This window comes from Eretmochelys imbricata, chromosome 6 (assembly GCF_965152235.1).
Source record: "Eretmochelys imbricata isolate rEreImb1 chromosome 6, rEreImb1.hap1, whole genome shotgun sequence".
In the NCBI taxonomy this organism is placed as follows: domain Eukaryota; kingdom Metazoa; phylum Chordata; order Testudines; family Cheloniidae; genus Eretmochelys; species Eretmochelys imbricata.
Genome location: NC_135577.1, coordinates 103,277,813 through 103,296,485, shown reverse-complemented (window position 1 = coordinate 103,296,485; position 18,673 = coordinate 103,277,813). Strand labels below are relative to the sequence as shown.

At 45.1% G+C, this 18,673-nt stretch overlaps 1 protein-coding gene across 1 annotated transcript in view; it reads right to left on the bottom strand.

Moving 5' to 3' along the window:
* The window catches only part of RIN3 (Ras and Rab interactor 3), a 108,048-nt gene extending 91,912 nt beyond the window's left edge, over window positions 1–16,136 (bottom strand). Inside the window, exon 1 of the mRNA XM_077820407.1 lies at window positions 15,912–16,136. Coding sequence (XP_077676533.1) covers window positions 15,912–15,958 — 47 coding nt within the window. The 5' untranslated portion in view covers window positions 15,959–16,136. The remainder of the gene's footprint in view (window positions 1–15,911) is intronic.
* Window positions 16,137–18,673: the final 2,537 nt, after the last annotated feature.

Sequence of the window (18,673 nt, the reverse complement as noted above, 5' to 3'; positions counted from 1 at the left end):
ATATAACGTCATCCAAATATACAGCAGCATATTGCTGATGAGGCCTGAGTATCTTGTCCACTAAACGTTGAAATATTGCGGCTTCTCTGTGTAAGCCAAAGGGCATTGTCTGGAAGTGGAAGAGCCTGAAAGGTGTTGAGAAGGCTGCTTTTTCTTGCAATGTGGGTTACAAGGGGATGTGCCAATACCCTTTTGTAAGCTCTAAAGTTCTGGCAGGCCCTACCTGTTCCAAAAGTTTGCCTACTTGTGGCATTGGGTATCCATCAAAAGTCAAAATCACATTAACTTTTCAGAAGTCTATGCAGAAGTGTGTTGAACCTTCAAGTTTTGGGACAAGCATGATGGGACTTGGCCAGTCACTTTGGAACTCCTCGACTACCCTTGATCCAGTGTAGCCTGCATCTGCTCCTGAACAGTCTCCCACATCTTCTGTGATAAGGGCCAAGGGGTCTCTCTATATCACTGACCCAGGACTGTCTCGATGTGGCAGTGTATCAGCTGGGCCTGACCTGGTGCAGAGGAAGCTACATTGGAGAAGGCCTCAATAAAGGGTAAAACCTGAGCTCTTTGCTCAGACAGGAGTTCGGCACTTATCTGCACCTGTGCTGGCCTTGGGGAAATGGGTACTTGGAGCCCCAGCTCTGGCTCTGGCAGGTAAGAGTTATTAACATCCCCTCTCTGATTTTCCAGTGCTTAAGCAGGTTCCCATGTTAGAGCCTAGGTTCTTTCTGCCTCCCAGGTAAGTGGATCTTGTAGTCCATGAGGCCAACCTGACAAACCCCTTCAAAAGGTCCTTGTCATCTGGCTAGCAACTCGGGTTTTGTGCTGGGAAGCAATCATCGTATCCCTGAGTTGGAAAGGCTGTAGACATTCACCTGGCTGTATGTTTGTTCTTGTGCCTGCTGGGCTCTCAACAGATTTCAAGAGCAAAAGCTCCTGGCTTCTTGCGGCACTCCTGAGTTAGATAACCTTCCTGGCTATGTTGGATACCTTGAGTCCTGCTCTTGCAGCCCTTCCATAGTGGGGCTAATATTCCTTGAGGCTGTCCCCCAAACAATAGTTCAAAGGGGGATAATCCAATGGAAGCTTGTGCTGTCTCCTTTATAGCAAACAAAAGAGGAGAAAGTAGCTGGTCCCAATGCTTGGGACAAGAAGAGCCTATTTGTTTTTTTAACATCTCCTTCATGGTTTTGTTGAATCTCTCAACTAACCGTCCAGCTGTGGATGACATATGGAGGTTTTTAGCAATTTGATTTTCAATAGGGAGCATAGCTCCTGCATCACCTGGGATGTAAAGTTGGTTCTGTACCCCACCAGTATTTTTCAGGGGATCCCTACCGGAGATAAGAGTTCCACAAGTTCTGGGGTGACTGCTGTCATTTTGTAGAGTGCAGTGGGGTGGCCTCTGGGTACTGTGTGGCATAGCCTACAATTACAAGACTGTATTGGTATCCCACCACACTTTTCTCCAGGGGATCCACCATATCCATCCCATTTGGTTCTAAGGGAGTTTCCATTCGGGGAAGTGGCACTGAGGGAGCCCTGGGGTGGTTAATTGGCACTCAGGACAAGAGGCACATTATTCTTCTGACCTCCCGGGGGAAGCTCAGCCAGTCAGAATGAGCCAACGCTTGGGACAAGCTATTCTCCCAGTCTAAGTACCCAGCACAAGGGATGTCATGTGCTAGCTGGTATATCCAGGGTACCAGTAATTGATGCAGTATAGGCATTCTCTCAGGAGTATAAAGTGGGGCACTGTCTCACGTGTTGGGGTTGTGTCACCTCATCATTCCCAGCAGCAATTTAATCGTAGGCCCAGCTCACCTTTTGTTCACGGACAAAATCTGTCATGAGTCAGAGCTTCTAAACCTGGCAATGGCAATTCCCCAGTGACCAATCCTATCTGTGACCTGGATGGTTGTCCCGGGGACCTCAAACTCCCCTCAAAGGGGTTCCCTAGTTCTCTTAACCTGGCTAGCCCCTCCAGATCTGCCCCAGGCACTGGGACTGGGTCAGCGGCCCTGGTCTCCAGTTTTCCTACTCACAGATAATCTCCCAAAATTAACACCCCTTCCGACCAATAATAACAAGATAGCTAATATGGAGGACAGAGCTACCAGAAGGGCAGTTAAATGTAGTCATCTGCTATGGTGGGCCTTCACATCCCCATGAGTGCCCTGGAGGAAGATTGTCTCACCTGGAGTTCTTTCTGCCTGACCAAGGGAGTCTGCACCAAGGTCTGACTACATCCAACAGACCTGGCTCTTTCACCCCATTGGTCTATATGGGGACTATTATTTTGGGGAGTCCATTCTTCTGAGCTGTGCTTTCGCTTGTCCACACCTTGGCGTACTTACAATTCATAAGGGAGCATTCTCTTCAGCTGTGTCCTGGTTGCCCACACGAGAAACAGGTCACCATGTTATGGTCTGGGCCCATTCTCTCATCTGAGGATTGCATTGCCTGTGGGAGGGGTCTGGCATCTAAGTCCATATTACCCCCTCTTGGTAGTACGGCTGGGGGCCAACCGCTCTGGCTAGAATCATAGAATCATAGAATATCAGGGTTGGAAGGGACCTCAGGAGGTCATCTAGTTCAACCTCCTGCTCAAAGTAGGACCAATCCCTGACTAAATCATCCCAGCCAGGGCTTTGTCAAGCCTGACCTTAAAAACCTCTAAGGAAGGAGATTCCACCACCTCCCTAGATAACCCATTCAATGCTTCACCACCCTCCTACTGAAATAGTGTTTCCTAACATCCAACCTAAACCTCCTCCACTGCAACTTGAGACCATTACTCCTTGTTCTGTCATCTCCTACCACTGAGAACAGCCTAGATCCATCCTCTTAGGAACCCCCTTTCAGGAACTTGAAAGCAGCTATCAAATCCCCCCTCATTCTTCTCTTCTGCAGACAAAATAATCCCAGTTCCCTCAGCCTCTCCTCATAAATCATGTGCTCCAGCCCCCTAATAATTTTTGTTGCCCTCCGCTGGACTCTTTCCAATTTTTCCACATCCTTCTTGTAGTGTGGGGCCCAAAACTGGACACACTACTCCAGATGAGGCCTCACCAATGCCAAAACATTAGGTTTCATCTGGGCCCTTCCCAGGCTGTAGCTGTGACTTGCCCAGAGCCAGGGTGGTTATCCTAATTGCCAGGAGGCTGAAGACGAGGTACTTGTCCCTGACTAGCAGAGGGTGTTCTCCCCTGACTGGGCTTCACATCAGGCCAGGTCACTATCTGCACTCCAGGTTTTCCGCTTCCCACTGTGTTTTGCCCAGCACAAATACATTCTGTGTTTAGCAAAAATGCCAAAAGATCGGGAAAGGCACGCTGATATACATCTAAACAAGCTACATGCCCTAGTACTGCCTGGCTTGCATGAGGAAAATGTGACTAGCACAAATCAGCTATGCAGCGCTCACATCTGCTAATCTCTTCCCGCTCAAGTAATCATTTTCATTCACGGAAAGATCTGACTTATACTATTTTTGGTAATGATCAAAGCAGAGCAAATCACTTTAAGTGTTAACCTTCACCACATGGAATCTTTAAGGAAATGCCAGCTCCCTCTATCCCCAACTCAGAGTTCATATTGATTTAAAGACCGAGTGTCTGGGGTGAGTTGGAATTGTTTAGGTAAGTCGGAAAGGTAGCAGATGGACAGAAAAAATGTGCTTATGGCTACAGCAGTAACCACATCTGGTGAAGCTTGAAGCTTCACGACATTTCCAGAGCTTAAACTGTGCAGTTTGCTTGACCACAGCTGCTTGCACTGCCGTTTTGTGACAAAAAAATAAAACCCACATTTTTACTTCACAGTGGAAAATACCAGATTAAAGAGAGTTCTCGTTGTAAAGTGCGCACAGCACATACCGGGCCGGATTCTAACCTCACCTCTACCCATGGAACTCTCCTGACTTCAGCAGAGCTACCCTGGATTCGAACCAGTGTAAGGCTCCAATTCAATGAGGCAGTTATAAATAGGCAGGTGCGTAAGTGTTCCGCTGAATCATTGTCTAAGTGAGGCAAGGATCCGGCCCATTGGTTTCAAGTGTTCTCAGGTTTTTTTAGGTAGCATCCATGCTGCCCAGCACGATTCTGTGAGGGGAGATAGGCAGGAAATTAGGCTCTATGCAAAAATTAGAGGATAGTAGTAAGTGCCTTCCTTAGCAACTCAGGTATGGCTACACTGCACTCAAATGCCTGTGGCTGGCCCATGTCCGCTGACTCGGGCTTGTGGGGCTCTGGCTTTGAGGCTATAAAATTGCAGTTTAGACATCTGGACTCAGGCTGGAGACTGGGCTCTGGGACCCTCCCACCCCTGGGGTCCCAGCACCAGACTCCAGCCTGAGCCTGAATGTCTACACTGCAATTTTATAGCCCCACAGCCCCAGCCCTATGAGCCAGTCAGCTGATATCGGCCAGCCACTCAGCATGTGTTACAGCATTGTTGCCTGTCTCTCTCACTGGCCAGTAGATTTCCCAACCATCTTTGCATGGTCTATGTGTCCCCGAGTACTACGGGGTGGTTTAATAGTGCAAAAGTTGAGCTTAAACTACCTACCCTCCCTCCTGAGGTTTCAACCCTGAAAGTTGCAACTTGGCACAGCTGTCAGAGGAAGATGCAATCTACAGCGTATGCATGTAGGGTCTGGATAGGGTTTGATGGACAAAGTCTTGATTCTCCTGTCTAAAAAATAAATGCCACATGGTTTTTCCCCTGTGTCTTTAATCAAACTTTCTTCTCCTCAGACTTGTACAGCATGCTATGTAACACTTGGTTGTTGCTCTCCACCCCAGAGGTGGCTGCATGTAAACAGTGCTGTGTTCATATGTTCATGGAGTGCTTTGGGAGCCTGCAGGATGGAAAGTGCTCTATAAATGCACATTATTAATCTTACAGAATCAGGGCCTTAATCTATTTTTGTCTACAGACACCTCTGTTTTAAAAGGCTATTAAGTCAAAGACCTCTTACTACTTTTGTCTTTATTTCAAAGTCTATAAAATTACTTCACTAGCTTATAAAAACCACAGTTTCCTATGACTTCATGAAAAGTTAGGTAGTAAAAGCAGCTTCCTGTTCAGAGTCACTGTGTATTACTGCTTTTGCTGAAATTTCAGCTCTGAGAGGGGCTAAATCTGTACTTTAGACTACTACTGCACATTCCCTCACTCTCTCTCTATCCCATTCATTCATACAGGTGCTCAAAGCTCTGGGAGACTGAAGACACTTTGATCCTCCTTGCTCTGGAGCTAGACTCCTGAACCAGGCCTGCAGAATTCACAAGAACATACGAACGTCCATCCTGGGTCAGACCCATGGTCCATCTAGCCCAATATCCTGTCTTCCAATAATGGCCAGTGCCAGATGCTTCAGAGGGAATGAACAGAACAGGGCAATTATTGTGTGATCCATCCCCTGTCATCCAGTCCTAGCTTCTGGCAAAGTACACTGAAGTCAATGGGCATCATTCCACTAACTTTCATGGGCTTTCTGCCACGCCCTATAGGTTCCAGTAGCACAGCTGCTAGTCTAGTTCTTCCTCACCAGCATTCTAAGGGAGTTAGTCGGCTTTGGTTTGGCAAATCCAACATATTAAGTCCCCCAGTTACCAGCTGTGCCTCAAATTTTAATAGCCATGTTCTCATATGTCCAGCTGCATTAAAAGGCAATTCAGATATCAGCGGCTGAACATCTTTTACATGTGAAAATACATGATAAAGGAGGCTCAAATCCCTTCCAAACCAAACATATTGGCCAAAAACTACCCAGGAAGGAAAAAACTGGTTGTTGTCCAACACACTCCTCACCCCTCCATCTTGCAGGAAAGAAATTGAGAAGATAAACAGAGGTGTCTTGATCTCATCACCTTTACATTAAACCTCCTTGTGAAGGGGTGTCTACGTGCCACAAGGCCTGAATGGACATCAGACGGGTCGAGGGCTATTCCCCAGCTGTGGCCACAAGGAGGCACCACAGCAGTGAGTAGGGAGCTCCCTGTCAAATTGCAGGCAGACGATCACCCCAATACAAGTGGAGTGGGAGAGGCTGTAGTAGAGAAGAAGTGAAGGGACAATGGAGCTGCTGTGTGCAGAGGCCTTCTTTGCTGAAGGCAAGTGCACCCTCCCCAAGTGGACCCCAGAGTTACTGCTCTCGCTGAAGGCGGCCAATAAACAGCAGAGCGGGATCCAGACTGTACTCAGACAGGTCGTGGAAAAGCAGCAGAGACAATGGGAGGCACAGGTGTACTTACAGGGTTAGTCGGTGAAGTTGGCAGAGGAGCAGGAATATTTATTCAGGATCCTGCAGGAAATGAGCAGGGGCCTTAGGGGTCAGGAGTGGAAAGGAAGTTCTGGGGCCAGGAGGCCAGAAGTTCAGCCAAGGCAATGTTACGCCTTAGAAGAGAGTGGCCCTGCTGGTACAGAGATAAGAAGTCCTACCCGAAAGGAGGAAATGCAGGAAAATCCAGGGCATCCAACCTGTTGAGATAGCAGGAGCCGGGGGGATGGCCAGCATCTGTTTTTCCTGTGGGGAGCGAGGACATGTGAAGGGGCATTGCCATTACAAACAATAGAACTGTAGCTCAGGGAAAGGCAGGGTCCCAACTAAGAGCCCGAAGAAAAGATTAGTGGACCACAGCATGGGCACGGCTGCAGTAGAGAAGGGGGTTGTGAAGACAGAGGGGGAGAAGAAACTGAAAGACAGAGTCCCTTACAGATAAAGTTAAAGGATACAGAGACAAAGATGGAGGGAAACCAAAATACAGTGGGAACTCAGACCCTTAGAGAAAGGGTGTGGGGAGAGTCTGTGGAGCAAGGGCAAAAGCTACCAGAGAAGTTAGTACCTGCAGAGCAGCCTTGGAAGTGGCATCACAAGACTTAGAAGTCTAGATAGAAAAGTTTCAGGATACCATGGAGGAGAAGAGTGGACTGCTTTTCTCATGGTAGGTGACCTGGAGCAGGAGCGAGATGACCTGGGGGCCAGCTTTGGCAACTCCAGGGGAGAAGGCATCCTTACCCCGAAGGTATGTCATGGGGTGTCTACCCCACACAAGACCCAAGTGGGCATCAGGCTGGGCGAGAGCTATTCCCCAGACATGACCACAAGGAGGAGCCACAGGGGGAATGAACACCTGATACTCCCGCAGAAGTGAATTACTGGTGTGTTCTAAAATAGAGATTGAATTGCAGGTTAACAGAATCTCCACTATGGGTCTTGCTGATTAACTAGTGTATATAACACCTGAGAAGCTAATGGAAGGAACTGCTGCATGAAGGAGACTCTGCTTGTTCAAGGTATCATTTTAAATAACAATATTGCTTAGCACTTCTCATCTTCTAAGCTCTTTCTGAACTTGAATGAACCCTCACAATGCTCTTTGGATGTCGGTATCCCATTTTTATTTACATTTGGGACAAGGGAGGTACAAAGAGGCTAAGATCAAACAGCACCTAAATAAGGGGAACTGATTTTCAGAGGTATTTACTGTTGCTGAAAATCAGCCCACTTACGTAGGGGTCTATTATTTATTTGTATTTCAGTACCATGAAAAGCTCTCCAATGTGCAGCATACAGGAGGACAAGGCCCCTTCCCCTTAAACCTGGGTGCCACAAAATGGCTGGAATCTGGCCACACCTGCTCTAAAGAGAAATCCCTCTGCAGGTATAAAGCTGATAGAGACATCTCCTATATCAACCATCCCCCGGTCAGCTGCCAGTAAGCGGATAGGGTGGGAGAAGGAGGAAGTGGATGGCATGCTGCAAATTCTCATCTGGAATGTGGTCCTGTAGGGCCTTTTGTCAGCTATGGTAAGTTAAATTAGTGCCTAGGGGCAGGGGCCAGAGGTGCTGTGATTGCACAATCAGGGAGGAGAAACTGACTTGCTCTAGTTCCTGCTCCTCCCGGCACCAAGAAGATCTTGGTCCAGGAGAGAATCTGGCCCTAACCATGGAATTAACTGAGTACCTAACTTTAGTTACCCAAGTTTGAAAATGTTGGCTTAAATGACTTCTCCAATATCAGATAGGGAGTTAGTGTCAGCATTAGGATTAGAATGGATGAGTTCTTGGTTCTCAGACCAATGCTCAGACCATACCCCTCTCCCTGAAACCTCTATTGTAGTACCTGTTCCATTTGTTTTAACATGTCTCTGGATTGATTGCTTCCAATAACCCTGAAGCTCACTCCTTTACATGCATATATTTTCTTTTTCCATTATCTGTGTTCTTGGTTTTGGTCCATGAGCATTCAAAAGGCAAATCTATGTCTTTGCATTGGCTCCTTTAGCATCTTAAAAACTTCAGGCATATTGGATCTTAACTGTATTTTCTCAATGGATTGACCTCTGAGTGTCCTAATTATTCCTGTCTCAGTCCTTCCTCTGAACCTGTGCTAGTTCTTCAGTGTCCTTTTTCCTGGAGCCCCACATTGGGTACAGCATACTAACTCTGATCTAAACATCTCTGAAAATAGTAGAATCATTACTGCTGACTAGGGGCAATTTCTTTTTTGACTGCAACACTACCTTGCACTAGGGATTTCACGGAAGTGACTCCTAATTGCCCAAGGTGGCTTAGAGGATTCTTGCTAAATATATATTTTCTCCTAAATCTCATGACAACATTTTATATTTCCACAGTACCAGTCATCCATCAAGGCTCACTAAGTGCTACACAAACAGACGCACACACCTCCCTACATGAAGGTGATATCTACATGATAAATTGTGGAATTGTGATAAACTACATATATCATGCACCTTTGATGACCTCACTTACATTCTCCCCACTGATCCATCTGCACCAGGATTTAGTTTAACGTTCCAAATCCCAGAGCAGGTTCAAAGAGCTGCCTTTTCTTTTTAACTAGCCGGCCAGAGAAATAGTTCCTCCTGCCCCCCACATCCAGAATTCCTCCTCTCTCCACTTCCAAAATTACATTGGTCCAAAGTAGGGCTGTCAAACGATTAAATAAAAATCACAATTAATTGTGAGATTAAAAATATAGTCATGATTAATTGCAGTTTTAATTGCACTATTAAACAATAGCTGAATACCAATTATTATATGAATTATTTATTATAAATTTATTATAAATATTGTGGATGTTTTTCTACAATTTTCAAATAGATTGATTTCAATTACAACCCAGAATACTACGTGTACAGTGCTCACTTATTTTTGATTACAAATATTTGCACTGTAAAAAAGATCAAAGAAATAGTGGTTTTCAATTCACCTCATACAGGTACTGTAGCGCAATCTCTTTATCATGAAAGTGCCATTTAAAAATATAGATTTTTTTTTAACATAACTGCACTCAAAAACAAAACAATGTAAAACTTTAGAGCCTACAAGTCCACTCAGTCCTACTTCTTGTTCAGCCAATCACTAAGACAAACAAGTTTGTTTACATTTACGGGAGATACTGCTGCCCGCTTCTTATTTACAAGGTTACCTGAAAGCAGGACCGGCTCTAGACACCAGCAAAGCAAGCACCTGATTGGGGCAGCACAATTCCAGATCGGCATTCCCGCCAGCCTTTTTTTGTTGTTGTTGCTTGGGCAGTTGCGCTCTCGGAGCGGCAAATTTTTTGCTTGCGGTGGCAAAAAACCTAGAGCCGGTCCTGCCTGAAAGTGAGAACAGGCGGGTTCTGCTTGATAACGATCCAAAGCAGTGCGGAGTGACACACCTTCATTTGCATCATCTGAGTTAGATGCCACCAACAGAAGGCAGATTTTCTTTTTTTGGTGCTTCAGGTTCTGTAGTTTCTGCATTGGAGCGTTGCTCTTTTAATTCTGACAGCATATTCCACACCTTGTCCCTCTCAGATTTTGGAAGACACTTCAGATTTGTAAACCTTGGCTCAAGTGCTGTGGCTATCTTTAGAAATCTTATATTGGTACCTTCTTTGCGTTTTGTCAAATCTGCAGTGAAAGTGTTCTTAAATTGAACAACGTATGCTGGGTCCTTATCCAAGACTGCCATAACATGAAATAGGTGGCAGAATGCAGGTAAAACCATGGAGCAGGAGACATACCATTCTCCCCCAAGGAGTTCAATCACAAACTTGCTTAATACATTATTTTTTTAATGAGCATCATCAGCATGGAAGTATGTCCTCTGGAATGGTGGTCGAAACATGAAAGGGCATTCGAATGTTTTGCATATCTGGCACATAAATATCTTGCAACACTGGCTATAACAGTGCCATGAAAACACCTGTTTGGGACTGCAATTAATCGCGACTATTTTTTTTAAATCTAGTTCATTTGTTTTGCACTAATTGCATGAGTTAACTGCAATTAATTGACTGCCCTAGTCCAAAGCTGAGATTGGACGATATTTAGTTTTAGTTTCAGGTTCAGGTCCAATAACTCACCATTCTCTAGAAATCTAAATGGGAAATGCTGTGCCATTGGAAAGTGGACATTCCCCACTTTCCAATGGGTAGTCTTCAGATATTAAGACCTTAAAAGAGAGACATCTTGATGTATATATTTCAGGTAGTTTTTAAGAGATCTTTATGGCTCCCTCAACATCTTTATGATTGGATTCTGGGAAACTAAGCCACCTGGCTTTACTAGTCGAGGGACACAAACAAAGTTTCTATATAATAGGTAAAAACTATATAAAATAGATTTTCTGTAAAATACCTGGCATGTATCAATACAAAATGCACAATGGCATGATGAATAATGCACACTGATAAACAATGCCGCCATCTGAAACTCATGCTGTTTAAAGCTTTACCTCACACTACACCACTAAAGATTCCACATACATGTAACATCAGTATACGTACAGGTTTCAGAGTAACAGCCGTGTTAGTCTGTATTCACAAAAAGAAAAGGAGTACTTGTGGCACCTTAGAGACTAACCAATTTATTTGAGCATAAACTTTCGTGAGCTACAGCTCATTTCATCGGACGATGAAATGAGCTGTAGCTCACGAAAGTTTATGCTCAAATAAATTGGTTAGTCTCTAAGGTGCCACAAGTCCTCCTTTTCAGTATACGTACACACACACACCCCCACATTATTTCACCCACCATTGCCTGACTTCTGCGTGGAGCACAAAAACTGTTAAACAGCACCCAGCAATTTAGGCCAGGAAGTGAAGAATGCTATATTTAGTTAATTCGGCAGTGGAAATTTCGATAAGCAGAATGTAATTAGTTGAACTATAATGTGCACAGGAAGCTTAGGTTAATGCCCCCCAATTTTGTGAACAGAAATACTGGGCCCTCAGTAGCCACGCAGTGGCCATCAGGAGCTCAGTTCTGTTCATCTTCTCAAAGACAGACCATCTAGTCTCACAGGGTCCCCTAGTTAGTACCATGCTGAGGCATCGCTTCAACACTGAGTCAGAGGCAGGACTCCCTCCAGCATCACTTCCCAAATACTGACCAGAGACACCCCTGCTTAGCTTGTGACACCTGATAAGATCACAAGCTGCAGTGACACAGATGCAGATATGCTTTGTGTTTATCTAAAATTAACTTCATGAGGCATTTCCTGTCCAAACTCTTAACCCATCCATGGCAGATATATTTTGATATCATCTCTTCTTTCCATCTTTATAGCAATCTTCTAAGTTTGGTCTTACGTACTAACACATAAGTCTCGGTGGTGCTATTTTCTCTCCTATAAATCAGTGGTAGGCAACCTGCAGGAACGTGCTGGCCGCACGCGGCCCATCAGGGTAATCCACTGGCGGGCTGCAAGAGAGTTTATTTACATTGACTGTCTGCAGGCACAGCCGCCCGCAGCTCCCTGTGGCCGCAGTTCTCTGTTCCCAGCCAATGGGAGCTGCGGGAAGTGGCAGCCAGCATGTCCCTGCAGGTTGCCCACCACCGCTATGAGTCATTTACAATCAGAATGGAAAACATTAATCTAGGCACTGCTTGCTTGCCCCCTTTCTCCACCATGACTTATAACATTTTACCATAGCAATTTATCTGTAACCATCAGACCAGTTCCTTCCTTCTCCATTCCGAGAAGATGCATCGCATGTGGTAGTTGGATACTTGAGTACTAGCTTACTAAATGGAACTTTGGGCCTGGTCCAAAGCTCACTGGAGTTAATAGGAATCTTTCCATGGACTTCAGTGAGCTTTGGATCAGGACCCTGGTGAATTGAGGACTGCTGAGGGTTTTTTAAAATACATATTACTTCTGTTTTTTAGTGCTGGTGAGATGTGCCATACTGATGGTCCTAGAGATTAGATCTTTGTTTAATTACACAACACACACAGCCCAGGCAGCACCATTGCTGGCTTTTTCAGTCCTCCTTTGCAACGTGTCTCAACTTGACCTGATGAGACAATCCTTCTAAAAGTTATAGCTCAAACAGAAATTATGGCCTTGATGCAGAAATTACTGGGTGAGGTTCTTTGGCCTGTGTTATGCAGCAAGTCAGATTAGATGATCATAATGCTCCCTTCTGACCTTAAAATCTATGAAACTATGAAGGTAATTCAGTTTCCAGATCATTCAGTTCTTGGCCACGTGGGTACAAAGTTAGTGCTGGTTGTGATGGTGTGTTTTGTGCCAGGGCCAATTGTCACGAAGAAGTGGACTGAGACCATCAATTCATCTCACACAGAAAACTGAGTCACTGGAGAACTAAACTGGATGCAGATTGGTGACCCATAAGTGAAAACCTCCATAACTCATTCCAAGTCCCCATCTATCTATTTTCCAAAATGACGATTTAATATGCAAGTACTGCACGTTATGTTTCTCACTTAGCTCTTGTCTGCTCTCTTCATTATCTCCTCCAGAAATTTGCCAGATGTTCGAGTCAAAGCATGTAACTTTTTATGAAACCATGCTCCCTAGTTTTGATCAGCTCACATTTCTCCAGATGTTTTGTGATCTCATCACTTGTTAATTTTCCTAGGAACTTGCCTGACTCTAGGTCAGATTTACTGGTGTATAATTTCCTGGTTCCTCCTGTATCCCTTTCTTAAAGACTTTGATTAGGTTGGCTGCTATGCAGCTCCTAGCTACCCTTCTCCCCAGACATCTCTCTAAGGACCTATTAATCCAGTCTCTGGACCAGTAATCCCTTCAGCATCTCTCTCACATTTCTGGAAAAATGTCTATATTTACTGATTTAGATTACACAGGGCTGATTCTGATGCCATTTCTAGGGACTGATACTTTGTAAATTGCAAGTGCTCTTGTGTGTGTTCCATATTCACACAGATACTGTAATTGTACACAGACGTTCTGCATTTGACTGGCCTACTATGGATTTAGCCAGCCACCTGCGGACTCATGTACTGCATTGGTATATGCAATTAAGAAGATTGTTTGGTCAATTGCATATGCATTTCTTTATGCACAGAATTTTAAAAATCAGGTCCCTATCCTTCACCAGAAACTCGTCTTCCATCATATTAAAGTTGTTTTGAAAAATGTAAAATGCAGCTTTTTAATATTTTCCATAAACATTTTGTGATTTCTATGCTCTATTCCAGGGGTAGGCAACCTTTGGCACGCATGCCAAAGGCGGCACACGAGCTGATTTTCAGTGGCACTCACACTGCCCGGGTCCTGGCCACCAGTCCGGGGGGCTCCGCTGCCGGCCTGGGGTATTGTCTGCCGTCTCCCTGCCAGCCAGGGTTCCATCCACTGGCCCCGCTCAGCCTGCTGCCAGCCCCGGGTCACGGCCACCGGTCCCGGGGGCTCTGCTGCTGGCCTGGGGCTCTGCAGCCGCCCCCAGCTATGGCCCTCTGGCCCCAGCCTGGGGCAGTGAGGGGTGCAGACAGGGCCAAAGGGGGCACAGCTCAGCATGGATCACATGGATTATTATTACTGGCACGTGAAACCTTAAATGAGAGTGAATAAATGAAGACTCGGCACACCACTTCTGAAAGGTTGCCGACCCCTGCTCTATTCCATGTTGTTGTAATGGGAAATGAGTTGGGCACCACACACACAAGTTCTTAATTCTGTCGTGTGTAAGGCAAGAGGCCGCAAATTATATATTATAAATATCACGTTACAGGTCTTCAGGAATCGTGTGACAAATCGGAAGAGTTAGTGATACCAGGAATTTCCTAATATGGAAGTTACAGTCTACAAGTTGGGATTTATTGATAAGAAGGGGAGACTGTAAGTTGAAAAAAAAGTAAAATCAAATGTGTTTCCCTAATAAATCTAACCAATGCTAGTATCTGAACAAGATAGGGGAACACATTCACTTTGCATTATCCCTGAAAGCAGCTTTATTACGCTCCAAATCACTGTTCTGTGATGTATTTACTTCCCCATGAAACTCTAAACTGAAAGCAAATCTTTCTGCTATGCAAACGTGGATCCTTTCAGCTGAGCTGAGAAAGAGATAAAGAGCCTAATTCATCTCATTTCTCGATAGCTGGCACCTTAACTATCATGGATGCAGGAAATATCTACAAAATGCATATTTATTCCTTTACAACAGCATCTAATAAGTTGCCCTTTTGGGTCTCCACTGATCATCTGAATAACCAGTCTATTTGCTTTGTATCTTGTTACTGTGTAAACCTTGTCCTTTATTGTTTAGCATTAAGTTGAAGGAAGTAATATGAAAAGTGAAATCTGGAACGGAAACAAACCTTGCTCATATCAATTGGGGAAACGTTTTAATATTGCAAAGGCAAGATACCACGGTTAAAGAAAAGTCATTCAACCAGCTCTAAGGGCCAGAGTGTGGAGCCCTTGCTCACTTAGTGATCACTTCCCTACATGAATGAATCTACCAGTTTAAGTGGGAGTAAAAGTGTTCATCCATGTGAATAAAGGTTGCATAATCCAGCCTGAAGTATCTGGAGCCGGGATATACCCACAATGCTTAAAATCACAGCGATACTTCAAGAGCAGCGTTCCCCCAAACCTCCTGTCCACGTGTACACACATCTTTGTATCCCTTTGGCCGCAAGCCACTGTTGGTGACATTAAGGGCAATTCCCCTCGCTTCTCGGGTCACACAATGGAACAAGGGTCTGCTGTTTGATAATGCAAAAGTATTTGTAGCCCTTCCTTGGCTGTCCCGATCTCGATTCTTCTACCACCCCCATCACCGGGATATCCGGGAGCCTTTGGCGATGGGAAACAGTAAAGGAGTGTCTCAGCCCGATAAGAGGCCCTCACAATACCTGGGACGTTATGGGTTTCCCTTTGGGTAACCGGAGGGGGCAGCAGTTATGTCATTTTCCCCTGATTGTTTTGCATAGGAAACAGGAATGCCCAGCTTCAGCGGGGACTTTTCAACAGAGCGGATACTTGGGTGGCTGCCAATCGGCCCTTGAAATTGGACTTCTTCCATATCCGAAGACCAGCTTGCTTACCTCCTCTTCGGGCTTGATCCTGCCAGGCGCGGAGCAGGCTGCCGCCCCGCCAGCAAAGCACCCGAGCGTGGCCCTAACTTTCCCTTGCCCGGCGTCTCGCTGGAGTCGGGGGCCTGCGGAGGTGCTTACGGTTAAGCGTGCACGAAAATGCAAAGCCGGATCAGAGCCGGAGTGAGCGGCATGTGGCAGAATTGGGCCCTGATTCATTGTTTCAGCATTTCGGGGAACTCAGACCAAGTCTGCTGGAAGAGATGTGCCCTGTCTGCACAAGCACGGGACTCCGCGGTGCACGCTTTTTACAGCGGCAGCTCACCCTCTTGCTTCCCTCCCCAAATACCTGCCTTTGCTCCGCACATCACTTCCTCGCGTTTCGTTTCCATAGGCACCCGGGCGCTCAAGGAAGGGCAGTGCGCCCGGGTGAGCCCGGCTGACAGCTGCCCCAGCTGCCTCTGAATGGAGCCGCGAGCCCTTTGTCCAAAAAAAAATAAAATAAAATAAAATAAAAAGCAGCGAGCGACGCAGAATTCGTGTTCAAAACTTGCAGTCGCTAAAGGTTCGAGACTTACCCTGCGAGACGCCAGGCCCCCTCCGCTTCGGCCGGTGTTTTCATCATTACAGCGAACTGTGCGAGACTTTCTCTTTCAGAATGGCGTTAGATCTCCTTTGTGCAGACAGCAATCCCTTCCCATCCCTGGGCGAAGCCGCCGCATCCTGATGGTTTATTGCCGGGAAGATGATGGCGGGGGAGGCGATTTAATACCAGTTTCTGCCTCAGTAGTACCAGGGGGACAGTGGACTAAATACTGAAGTGAGAGAAAACTGCTTTTAGCCTCTCTTCTTTCTACTTCCTGTATTTATACGAACAGGGGATTTCAGGAAGAGGCAGTCCTTGGTGGTCAAGGGGGGGGGGGTGCGGTTAATAAAGCCATTTTTAGTAGTAAACTTTGGCTCAGACTATGAGGAAGAAGGGCCCGGAATTGTTAATCTCTGGCAAGGGGGAAATCAATTTTGCAGACCGACAGGTATATCAGGGGCAGCAGAGCACTTTGCAAAGGATTTTATAAGGCAATGCAAGGGCAGTAAGTCTCCTTCTGCAAATTCCTAAAGTGGGTGTATTTGTATTGAGTGAGTAACTGGAACCAGATGGAGTCTGGAAACCTTTATGTTTAGATAGGACCTGAGGGAAAGAGGCGTCTAGCACTGGAGAAGTACCGGTTTCAGAGTAGCAGCCTGTTAGTCTGTATCCGCAAAAAGAAAAGGAGGACTTGTGGCACCTCAGAGACTAACAAATTTATTTGAGCAGAAGCTTTGGTGAGCTACAGCTCACTTCATCCGATGCTTGCAGTGGAAAATACAGTGGGGAGATTTATATACAAGTACAGCTTTTCAGCCAGGTCCCCACTGCGTGCAAAGGGTAATGAAGGGATGTTGATATCACAGTGAAGCTACTAAGAGAACTACTGTCCTTGACATAAAAGCTCTACTCGGAGAGGATATTTGACCTGGAATTACTCAAGTGGATTATTAACCCAGTTACAGTAGCCGTGCTTGCTTACAGTATCTGAAGCACTGGAACTGTACTGAACACAGAAGGGCTGTGTGTGCACCTTAGGGACTGGCAGATGTGCGGATATTCAGATCGGGCTGGTATTCCTGTTAGTCAGCAAATATTCCAGTTCGGGAAAATGTATAATGGAAATAATTGGGTTCAAATGGGAGCTATGCTGGGCAGGGAGCTGAGGGGAGCAGCAACATAAAAGACAGAGAGGAGCAAAGGTTATTTTTCCTCTCTTATCCTTGGGATGCATGTGCCAGGTCTTGAGGAGGTAGTCAGTGTAGGGACAGAGAAAAGCAACCAGGCTGTGCAGAGCAGGCCACAGCAGCAAATGGTAAGAACTAGCAGTCATTGGTGTCTTGGCATCAGGGCAACTGTTTAGGGTTCACTATAGAATATTGGCCCAGTTCTGCACCCTTTGAAGTCCCTAAGAGTTTTGACATTAACTGCAATGACAGCAGAATCAGGCCTGGTGTGATTGGTAGAGTAATAGATTTTTTAAGGTCAGAGGGGACCATTTGACCGTCTCTTTTGACTTCTTTCGTAATACAAACCAAAGAACTTCACCCAGTAATTTCTGCATCAAGCCCAAAAATTCTGTTTGAGTTATAGCATTTCTTTTAGAAAGATATCCAGTCTTGCCTTAAGACTTCGGGTGATGGAGAATCCACCACGTTTGTCGCTAAATTGTTCTAATGTCCCATTAAAACTTTTTACCTTATTTGTAATCTGAATTTGTCTAGCTTCAGCTTCTGGCCACTGGATAGTTTATGTCTTTTTCTGCTAGATTACAGCGCTGTTTGCTATCAGAAAACTCCTCCCTGTGTAGGTAATTGTAGACCATGATCAAGTCACCTCTTATAATTCTCTTGGATAAAACTAAACAAATTGAGCTTCGATAGTCTGACATTGGAAAGCATGTTTTCCAGACCTTTAATCAGTCATGTAGCCCTTTTCTGGGCCCTTTCCTTGATTGTGAAGTTTGGAGCAAAGCAGTTCAAGTTATATTCACAGGGGTACGAGTGAAACTTTGCCTCAGTTTTGTTTCACCAAGCTGGCACCATTCGAGTTTCACTTTGGGTTCTGGATTTGAATAAACTCATAAATGCATCACAAAAAACTCCACCCAAACAGCTGGATTCTACCTGCCCACTGGCCAAACCCTGGAATGACCTTGGGCTCTTTCAGAATTCAGCCTCACTTTTCAGCAGCTGGGAGCTGAGTTTCATGTTCCATTCAATGACCAGGCTCCCAGAAGCCCTTGTTAAACTCTTACACCAATGGGAAGGGGCTCAGATGTTTCCTGGCCTCTCACACAGTTCATAATCTTGCCTCACATGCCATACATAAAGGCTCGGAGAGACACTTTTGAAGAACAAATATTTTTGCCCAAGGAAAGCAGTAGAACTCACCACGTGTCAGTAACATCCAGACATGTTTCTTAAGGGAGTGCAAACCCCAAGACTAGAACACCTTAAAAATGTTTTTAAAAACTGAAAAAAAATGTTTTGGCATTGTTTCTGTTTTACAGGATTTGAAATGGACCCATTGTTTGTTTTTCACAAACTTTCTGGTGACATTTTTAATCAAAAAATATACATGGTTGTTAAGCAAGTGAAAATTTTGATACCCATTTTGAAAATGATTTCAATAAAAAGATCACCAAAAAAATAATAAAAAGGGGGAAAGGGTCTTTTATTTCAAAATATTTCATTTTGGGGGAAAAAAAGGCCAATTTTTAATAACAATTTTTTTCAAAAATATCCAGATTAG